This window comes from Gavialis gangeticus, unplaced genomic scaffold (assembly GCF_001723915.1).
Source record: "Gavialis gangeticus isolate Ggan-Ray unplaced genomic scaffold, GavGan_comp1, whole genome shotgun sequence".
NCBI lineage: Eukaryota > Metazoa > Chordata > Crocodylia > Gavialidae > Gavialis > Gavialis gangeticus.
The window spans coordinates 54,943,040-54,953,508 of record NW_017729006.1 but is presented as its reverse complement, the minus strand read 5'-3'; the positions used below and the strand labels follow the sequence as shown (position 1 = coordinate 54,953,508).

Genomic DNA, 10,469 nt, shown 5'->3' with positions numbered 1-10,469 from the left:
CTATGTCCGCTCCCAGGAGCAGGGCCAAGGGACGAGAGCAGCAGTGCCCCACACACAAGCTGCCTGGCTGGCTGGAAAAGGCGGCTCACACATGGCAGCCACAACCACCACTACCCCACCCACCACTGCCGTGCCCCACTTGCCTGCAGAGCCACGCAGCTGCAGAGCTGTGCCCGCGGAGCCATGCAGCTGGCCATAGGGAGGCAGCACGGGCCACGGCAGTGGCGGTGCGGTGGCTCTGCAGGCAAATGGCACAGGGCAGCAGAGCCCCTCTGCAGGCCACACACAAGCCCCCTGGCCGGCTGGGCAGGGCCTCACACAGCGGTTGCCACCAGCGTGCCCCACACTGCCTTCTGCATGGCTCCACAGGCAAGTGGTGTCACGTGCAAGCCCCAAACCCTGGCCGGACAGGCGGCTTGCGTGCAGCCTGCAGAGGAGCATCGCCGCCCTGAGCCGCTTGCATGAGGAGCCATGCGGCCACAGAGCTTGCCTGCAGAGTCACGTGGCAGGCCGCAGGAAGGCAGTGTGGGGTGCAACAGCAGCCACTGCATGCAAGGCCCCACCCTGCCCCACCACAAACTGGCTGACCACTTGGCATGCTGCTACATTAAATCACACCAAACAACGTCTGTTAGGGCTCCAATATACAGAAAATTTTTATCCAGGGCCATCTACTGATCAAAAGTAGCAGAGAACATTTCCTAAATAAATAAAAGTGAATTCAAGTAAGGAAAACAGTCAACGTAATTGTCTTAGTTGTCTTTGTTCAAACTTAGAAAGACAGAATAAAAGAAACTTCAATATTTCCATACAGCTAACCTTAATTGATATTGTATGTATTGCTATATTGAAGTGTACTTAAAAACTCATTTCTAAGTTATAAAAAATTGTACCTAGCTGTTATGAGTTTACAGATTCTTAAACAACACTATACAACCAGGAAATACAGAGTTAATTCTTAAGTGTATCCTAAGAAATACACATTTATGGCATTGCAACTGCCTTAGCCCTACTCTGTCAGTACAGCAAGAGTAAATAGCATCTATGGCTATGAAACAAATATATTGCTATAGAAGGAAGAGGAAGGATTGCCAGTTTATGAGCACACCTCAATCATCAAGGTGGAGCTTTCTTATTTCCAAGGACCCAACTTTGTTTTTAATAGAGGTGCACTGATACACTGGTCCCATATTGGATTGGCACGGAAATAGGAAAAACTGAGAGCATCAGAAATCATTTTTTTGCCTGATATGGCAGATAAAGTGGCTGATAAATGCCCTGTGCATGCGTGCAACTGAAGCATAGCACGCAGGTGGCCAAAAGCACAGCCCAGCAACTTGGAGAGCAGCATCTGGCTAATAAGTCTGTTGTGGGGGAAGGGAAGGGGTGTAGGCTGGGGGGGAGCAGATTGAGTCCCATGCAGTGAGGGAGGGAGTGGGGAAGGGCAGGCACTGCAGCTCAACCAGCGGGTGTAGAGGTGGGGATGGCCGGACAAGCTCCAGATCTGTGCAGGGTGAGGGTGGGCTGTTGCTACGGGCTGGGCTTTTCCCAGCGGAGGGTTGGGGCAGGCAGCAGCAGCACTGGGAGGGGAGTTACAGTGAGAGTTTTGGGGTGGCTACACCCCCTTCCCTCCCTTAGCCCTTTCCCAGTGCAACCACCGCTAGCCCCGAGCACATCCCTGGCTCAGCTTCTCCCCGCCCACACACTGGGAAGAGCCTGGCGCAGCCCCAGCCCCAGTGGCAGCCTGCCCTTGTCTGCACAGATCCGGGGGGGCACATGCCCCCTCCATACTCCATTCCAGTACCCTGCCCTGGCTGAGCTGCACCTGCCCCAGCTCCACTCCCTCCCTCAACACAGGGGCCTTGATTTGCCCCTCCCAAAACAGGCTTACCAGCCTGACGCTGGTCTCCAAGCTGCCTGGCTGCATATCAGGATCGGATCAGTAGATATGGCTCCTTAAAAATCAGCCATCAGTATCGGCCCAAAAAATCTCTATTGATGCACCCCTATGTTTTAAGGTAGGTTTTAGGGTGTTATATGTGTGCAGAAACATATGTTATTTTACACCAGTGATTCACAACCAGTGATTATGAACCCAAATGTTGTACTTGTTTAAGTAAATGCATTAATGGCTCAGCCTGTGATTCTCAACCAGGGTGCCGCAAGATTCTTCTAAGTGTGCAATTCACAAAATAAATACATAGATTTTAAATAGTAAACCATTGTGTGGTCTTTCTTAGTTCTTTGCAATTGAAGAATGACTCTTATTTTTCTGTAGCCAACAAACAAATGAAAGCTATGAGCTAGCATTTCCCAGGTGGTGCCTTGAAGCTGAAAAGTTTGAGAACCAGTTTTACATGCTTGATTTTGTTTCAGAGGGAAATTAACACATTTTATTATGAACAGTCTAAGGTCCTCCAGCCTAACAGAATGAGGGATCAATAGGTTTTAAAGTTGAACAGGTGGCACTACAGAACAGCAAAGGCAGAAATAATAACTATAATTGCTGGCAGTGGGAAAAAGCTGTTTTCTCAAATAAGGGGCAGACTAGGGACCAAGGGAGATGAAAGGACACTGGAACCCAGCCCATCTTTCCTTCCCTCTCCCCCAGGAACTGAGAGACACCACATGGGACACAAGGCCATGCCAGCATGGGGGTGATAGACTGCTAGAACAAATGTGGGGGGAGCCCAGTCTGGTCTTCTCCCTGCTCCCCCAGGTCCCTGGCATTCCCAGTAAGCCCATCTTACTGATCATAATTTTGAAGTAGCAGCAGCCCAGCTTTAGAACATCCATTAAGGGATTTGAAGGGTTTTTGTTTTATTGCACGTACTACCACAGTTCTGTTTTAGCAAAAGATGAATGAAGTTTCATAGGACAAACGAAAGGCATTCCAAGGCCTGAGGGCTAAATATCAAAGGCTTGTCGCATATGCAAATCAAACACAAGCATCAGTGATAAGTAACATTAACACTACAAGCTCCACCTATGTATGACACATGAATAAGAAATACATTTGATTGGCTTTCTACTGCTGATGAAGAAATAGAGAGAATCTTGTAACAGTTACCTGTTCGACGACTATGGCATTTTCCAGTGAAGTACTGTCTTGCAGACTGGACACAAATGGTCCCATGTATGAAATAAAATCCTTGAAAGTAGCAACCTATGTATCAGAGAAAGATATAAATGGATGTTTTCAGTTAATGGACCAAATTTCATGCTGAAAAAACAAACACTCAGAATGTCAGTCCAGATATTATCTTCCAGGCGTACCTATAAAACAGTGCAGTTGTTTAAAAGTTTTAAGAAGTTCTTTGTTATCACAATCTTATATCTTATCGTGACACGAAATAGGCAATAGCAGCTCATTAGGAAAGAGGTTAACACTGATTTTTCTCCTTGCACAGGCACTCCAGGGATGAGGCCTGATCACAAAACCTTCCATGTATTTTAAGTACCACTTTGTATGTAGTAACAACATAATGGAAAGAGAGACTTGTTATTTAAAAAGGTATAAACCAATACATTACTAGTGCAGAAGAATGTCGAGTAGCAAACAATTAGTCATACATGTCTTCTGTAGTATTTTCTGACTTGTCCATTTGTACACATTTTAATCACTGCATAGCGTCGTATGCAATAGGTTGTTCTCTCCTCAGGATTTAGGATCTGTAAGATCACTTCCACCAGTTTATCATGAGGAATGGTATCATAAGCCCCAGAGACATCAGCCTGAAATGAAAGGGAAAAAAATGTTATTCACTCCCTTGTTATGCTACTTCTCAACAATGCCATTTTGTAGAGGAGAAAAAGTAAAAGGATAAACTACACAGAACTTATAGGTGTGAAGACGTTAATTGACCCATCTAGCCTGATTCAGTGAGAAAAAGAGGAAAAATGACCTGATGTTGTTTATATGGAATAATCCACTCTCTTACTCTTCAGAAAGGATTAACTTTCCCCGACAAAAAAGAGATGCTCAAACCATCATTTAAGGTTTTGTTAATACGAGATAGCAATGATACTCAGATTTAGGTTGCATAACAACCTGCATTGTTAAAAAAATATGATAATGAATATAGAAATATCTCATGTGTAAAGCAATCTTAAAACTCAAGATTTAGCTTTAGAATGTCTGACTCAGCAACCTAAATACATTATAACAGTTTTGTACCTATTTTTAGAATAATTTCTAGACTTTATGGCTATAAAAGCAATATGTACAATGTCCCCTGAAGCCTATAGCTATCTAGTTGCCGTGACTCTAGCTAGCTCTATTCAATGAACAATCTTTACTTTGCCTTTATTTGACAGGCTGGTATCTCTGCTGCTTGTGGCCTGCAGGGCAAGTGGCAGGAACTAAATCTGTTTCACTGTAGTTGCTCACAAAAGCAATGAGATGCACAAAAAGCAAAGAGAGTAGCTAGTCTCAGAAGACAGTCAAAAGATAAGACACGATAGTTCCCTCTGAAACACTGTGCAGCTACTACCACCATCAGGTTGAGTGGAGTTTGGATACACTACACTGCAAGCTTCCACACTAAGAACTTGAGTCTCTGCTGCTTCAGCTAAAGTATGAACTATCTTATCTCTAAGTTGTCACAGGTGTATAACATCTTAAGTAGAGAAGTCTTCAAAGGATGGGAGAGAAAGGTGCATGGGGTTATACTTGCAATTGCCAGCAGGCGCCAGAAGGAAGTTGGGGTGCCCTAGTTCTAATAGGAATAGGACAGCCAGATAAGAAACTTCAGCTCCACCCAAGAAACATATTAGCTGGAGGCAGAGAAGAAAAACGAAGCCTCTGAATAAGAAAGGGGGGGGCAGTAGCAAAGGTTGTGGGGTACAGAACACTACCCCTGAACTTCATCATCTTTGTCATCTTTCAAACAGGCATACTGTCAACAGAGCTTTCCAACTAAAATGTGTCTGGCAAGTTTCTCAAGTCCCACATTTACATTAAAAAAAATCCCAAATGTAGGCAGTTCACATCATCTGATTTCCCCTTACACTCAAGATGCCAGAAGCTAATAAAAGCACATCTACAATTCGAAATAGTTGGGTTATTTCCTGAGCTAAGAATTGCATGTACTGCCAAAATAATTTTATTTTAGCAAAAGCTGAATGGAGGATTGAAATAAAGAACACCAGACAAAAAAAGAAAAGCAACATTATGGAGACAGAGGAATGTAATAAAAACACTTCTCCGTACTATATTCAGAATTAGTAGCAAAATTAGCTTTCACTGAAACAATCGTGGTCCAACTTATGGCTAATAAAAAAGTTTTAATAGCTCACTGTCGAAGAGACAAATTCAATGTAATTAAAATCTTCATTCTTGTTCAAATAAAGATCAGTTTGAACAGAGGAAAGAAAATATTCTTGGAAACATACTTACCTTTACAAAATAAAAGTGAGGTATTCTGTCATTCGAGTCAAGAACTTTGGAAACAAAATTCTTCCATGCCTTATATATATCATCTTTCCCAAACACTGAGGAGCCCAGGAAACTAGAGTTTACAGTACTTTCATAATTCAGAACACTAAACAGGTTTTTAAGTCGAGTGTTGAAATAATGAGCCTAAGGGAAATAAAAAACAGACTCAAAATGTTACCGTTTCACACGACATTTACATTTTACTTACAGACGTAAAAGATGTGTACTTGGGTCTCTAACCATCTCTAATACCCACAATGCATTGGGAGGAGAAGGAATTTGTATTTGTGATTTTTTTTTGTCACTGTGCTACACAACAAGCCTCAGTACTTCACTCATCACAAACATCACAAAAATAACCTCAAGGTTATTACTTCTGTACTTTATCGCAAACATTTTCCTGCACAGTTGTACACTTCTCCCAGTGAAACCAGCAAACAACATCTAAGATGTGCCAGATGTGGCTGCTCAATAATGATGAAATTATGAGCTTTCCTTACCCCACAAGGAACACAAATTGCCTCCCTCTATTTTCCCTTCTCTTGCCAGCCTTAGATCTTGGGGAGTTTGTACCCTCCAACATTTATATGTAAAAAAGGAGATCTTACCCATTCCCTATATCAGTGGCGTAATGGTCATGCTCACTACAGTAGATAGAAACGGGCTATTTTGGTTCAGAGCAATTAAATGAAAAATCAGTTACAGGTTTAAATAAAAAGCTTTGAAATCTAAACCAGCTTAGACTGCAAAACAAAGCTGTTTTAATTTTGGTGTTTTATACAACACTAGTACGTTAAAACAAAATACATCTTAAAACCATGTACAGTTGTAGACTGAAATACTAGAGTCATAACAAACCAGAAATCAGATGCCCCATGCAACCTTAATTTGACATCATATTAGTAATTAGATATAATAAGTAATGTTGTGTTTAGGTTTGAAGATACTTATGTAGAAACACCCTCCTTTGGCATTAGCTACATATGGCAAAAAAAAAAAAAAAAAAGTGAGCCAATATAGAATATAGTGACCTTCCTGTCTCTCCTTCCCTTGCTAAACTTTTTTGAGCCAACAAAACTGTCCATTTTTACTATAGGTCGTAATCCATTTCTTTTGGGGATGAACCGGAGTTTTGATGCTGCAGGAATATATTTCTTTTGCTGTATAGCTTCAGTCTCCTCTGCAGATAAGGCACGCAAATGCACTTTGGCAAAATGGTTTCTAAAATATAAATGGACATTAAGGTTTAAATAAACCAAAATGCAGTAAATTACAAGTGTTTTATTTTTTGTATATGTACTGAACCTTAATATTTTTCTCAGAAGATAGCCACAGATATTCAATTACCTGTGTGAAAGATATGCCAATGGATAATCCAAGATAACAATGATGTATTTTTAACTTCATACCATCATATGTTTCTAAATAATGTAAAAACAATATTGTTTGTATTTCTGACTTACTACAGACTGGAAAGCTATGCTAAATGCAGCTGCTAGCCTCTTCCTGGGGGGTGGGGAGGGGCCAAGGTGGGCTGGAAAGAAAATTAGGGGTCTGGCCAAACATACTCATTTTTATTTTTTTAACAATACCCACTTAAACATGTTTTATCTATGTTATCTGCAAAAGGAAAATAAAAATATATACTGTATGCAAACAGATTGGTTTTTAACTTAATCTCTATGGCAGCTCTCTAGTGCAACATTTATTCACAGAAAATCAATAGGAAAAAAATAAGGCAATGAATATTGACAATAACAACAAACAAATGCAAACTTCTGGGGAAAAAACCGTAGATAATTCAACTTTGCTGCTTCACCCTCTCACATCATTGACCTCCAACCTATTCTCATGTGACATACTATGAGATTATGCTAATATTTACTATGTATCACGTGATACTCAGTTTCACAGTAACGTACTGTATAAAGGACTCCCTGTAAAAACGCTGCAGCTGTCAGTGAGAGCTGTTGACTTGTTGCAATTAGAATTTACTTTTGACCTCTGCGCTGGGGGAGTGGCGCTAAGGCAAATTTTGGTATGGCTATAGCACCCCTCAAGCCTCCCCTAGCACTGCCTCTGGCTAAATGTAAGACTCTGTTGTTATTAAATATTTATAGTGCAGTAATTCCCTCCATGAAAAGAAGCCCACTGGATTGGATGCTGTACCAGCACTTACGCAAAGTTGCTGCTCCAAAGAACTAATCTATTAACTTCAGCATATAGTAACTGAAATTATATGTGCACAATGTAGTTATAACTTTGACATTAGACTTTTCAGTTTCTGATTTTAATGCTGAAAATTACCTATTTAAATACTGTATTAACAAGGGATGTAAAGCAATAACTTTATTTGTTTAAATCAGTGATGCTTAAACTTTTCATCCAATAGGCCAGAGAATGGGACTGGTCTGCAGACCAGATTAGGCCCCATGTGCTGGAACTAGGCTCTGACACCCCATGCCACACCCTGCACACCAGTATCACACCTGATCAAGCACCAAGCTACCCTGTGGGCCTGATCTAGCATGTATGACCATGCTATCTGGTCTGTGGGGCTCTCCATGGGTCTGTAAATTTGTCATTAGGGGAGCAGCCACCATTCCCTCCCCACCAAATATTAGGACTTGTGAGGAGCCCTCTGGGCCAGATGTCAAGGCACCAGAGCTTGGATCCGACACATACACTAGAGATTGAGCATCCCTGGTTTAAAAACATAAAAAAACCCCAATATTGAGTTTTGGAAACACACTTTAGGAAACATTACAACTTTCAAACTTGATGACTTTATAAAAATGCAAAAGCTGAGTTGTTATACTCTGAACTCCCACAGTGCAATACCTTATTATTATATAGTTTTATGTGCAGTTTTAGTTAAAACTGAATCTTCCTTGAAGTGGTTTTAATTGTTTTCCAACTTCCTCCCTACAAGCTTATTCTATGAGACTTGGCAGCATTTTTTTTGTTCAAAATAAATAAAAGCACATCAGTTTGACTTATCTAGCAGCAAGATATTTTTGTTTTCCTATGAACATCTGAAATACTTCTCTCCTAGCCCAACCCCCTCTTGGAGAGATCAAACAAAAAAAAAAATCATATAAGTCACTTTTGACATGACAAAGCATTCAAAAATGATTTTTCCCCTGAAAAACTAAGTGAACAAAAGAAAGGGACAAAAGTGCAATAATAAACATAGAACTGTATCCTTACTTTGTAAAATATAATATACCCGGATTTTACATAATATAAGAACTGCCATTTACTGGGTCAGACCATAGCTCCATCTTGCACAGTATCCTATATCACACAATGGCAGAGAATAGATGTTGAAAGGGAGAGTGAACAAAGCATGACCAGGGAATTTCCTCTCTCTCTTACAGCCTCTGAAATTTAAGGTCAAGGAAGTGCTAATTCACAGGCTGTACCCTTAACTCCCATCCCATGCTCAATAGCTACTCTTGCACCTTTCCTCCAAGAATTTGTCCAATCCCTTTTGTTGAATCTGGCTGAACTGTCAGCTTCCACAACACCTCGTGGCAATGAGTTCCACCCTTTGTTTATACTCCATGTGAAAAAAAACTTTCTTTTTTTTTGTTTTTGTTTTTATAGTTTTAAGCCTACTAACGTAATTTTGTAACCCCTAGTTCTTATATTGTGAGAGACAGTAACATATTAATACTAGACTTAACTTTACAATACATACCTAATTCCAATGTTCTCTAACTTGTTCCAAATAACCTTCCGGTAGAAGAAAAGCATGTTCTTTTGAAACATGGTTTCAGTAATATAGAAAAATGATCTGAACAGCCCTATGACATAGGCATTCATCAGCCAGTACAGGAATTTTGCCAAAAGTTCTTCCCGGAAATGGTGTTCACAGACAGGAACACGACCACCTTCAAGAAGCAGAAATCAAATTCAATTATACTTGGTAACAGTCAATTATACTTGGTAAATTGCTTAAGAGAAATAGGAAAAATTAGCACATATACATATAACCTTTTTTCATGCTTCAGGACAGAAGAGGGTGGAGGAAAGTAGAGGAGAAAAACAGCCAAACAATTATACAGCAACTGATCCTCCAATTAGCCTAAACCCCACTTAGGCAGACTTTAAGCTTGGGTCACATTGAGTACAGTAGAACGTGGATATTTTGTAGGGTTCAGTTTTAAACTCTTCTGCAAAGATGAAGATTTACAAAATATGCAAGGCTGTACAGGGTATAACAGCTGCATAGGATCATTGAAGGGCTTCAGCTATCTGCTTTGGCTTTTATTGAATGGAAAAGTGATGCAATTTGAAGACAAAGCTGGAGCCAACAGTCTTGGCAAATTAAGTGCATAGCAAGCCAACTGAATACAAATGATTTAGGTTCTATTGTACAAAGACAGAGAACTGTTTGTGGTCACTCAGTCTAACTGGATGCCAATAAAAATGTTTAGGTGAGCCCTTAAGGCAGTGTAGCATTTTAATGCCCAGAGCAAATTCTCTCTCACTTATTTTCCACACCATATCTTATCTGACCACCATCAAAGTCACACCTGGAGGGATATTATTGGCAGTGACAGAATGAAGGCAACTAAAAATGCTGTTCTGCAATGCTGGATTCACAGTGTCCACCAGAAATATCTTCAAATTAATTCAAAATCAATTTTTAATACAATGTGGTGGATCCATTAAAATAAGGTAAGATTCCTACAGAAACATGAACTCAGCCATAGCACACCTGTTTTTCATTCCTGTTAAACATATAATTCAATTTCTGTACCATGCTTAAAAATCTAGGGTGAAATTCAATCTCCCCAACTGTAAAAGAGGGTATAGTCTTTTCTTCTCATCTACTGTTTGTCTATATAGGTTTTAAGCTTTTCAGGGCAGGGACATATATGATTATATGCATGTACTGCACCATACACCAGAGGGCTTTGAGCTTGGTAGGAAGCTACCATAAAGGAAAAAAAATAAAGCAAGTTTCAGTGGAGTTCAGGTAACATGCAGGAGGCAAAAAAAAAAAAAAAAAAAAAAAAATTTA

General features: G+C 40.4%; 1 protein-coding gene and 1 long non-coding RNA gene across 4 annotated transcripts in view; one reads left to right on the top strand and one right to left on the bottom strand.

Annotated features, from left to right (window-relative positions):
- The window catches only part of TERT (telomerase reverse transcriptase), a 60,212-nt gene that overhangs the window by 42,562 nt on the left and 7,181 nt on the right, over window positions 1-10,469 (bottom strand). For all 3 annotated transcript variants that reach the window (XR_002095997.1, XM_019509205.1, XM_019509204.1), the window contains exons 2-6: window positions 9,141-9,333; window positions 6,469-6,658; window positions 5,399-5,581; window positions 3,574-3,735; window positions 3,071-3,166 (exon numbers count right to left, since the gene is read on the bottom strand). Coding sequence is in view for 2 of the 3 variants with exons in the window: in XM_019509205.1 (XP_019364750.1) it covers window positions 3,071-3,166; window positions 3,574-3,735; window positions 5,399-5,581; window positions 6,469-6,658; window positions 9,141-9,333 (824 nt within the window). In the remaining variant the exon portion in view is untranslated. The remainder of the gene's footprint in view (window positions 1-3,070; window positions 3,167-3,573; window positions 3,736-5,398; window positions 5,582-6,468; window positions 6,659-9,140; window positions 9,334-10,469) is intronic.
- The window catches only part of LOC109291957, a 22,072-nt gene continuing 12,089 nt past the window's right edge, over window positions 487-10,469 (top strand). The window contains exon 1 of the long non-coding RNA XR_002095998.1: window positions 487-497. This is a non-coding gene — a long non-coding RNA (uncharacterized LOC109291957). The remainder of the gene's footprint in view (window positions 498-10,469) is intronic.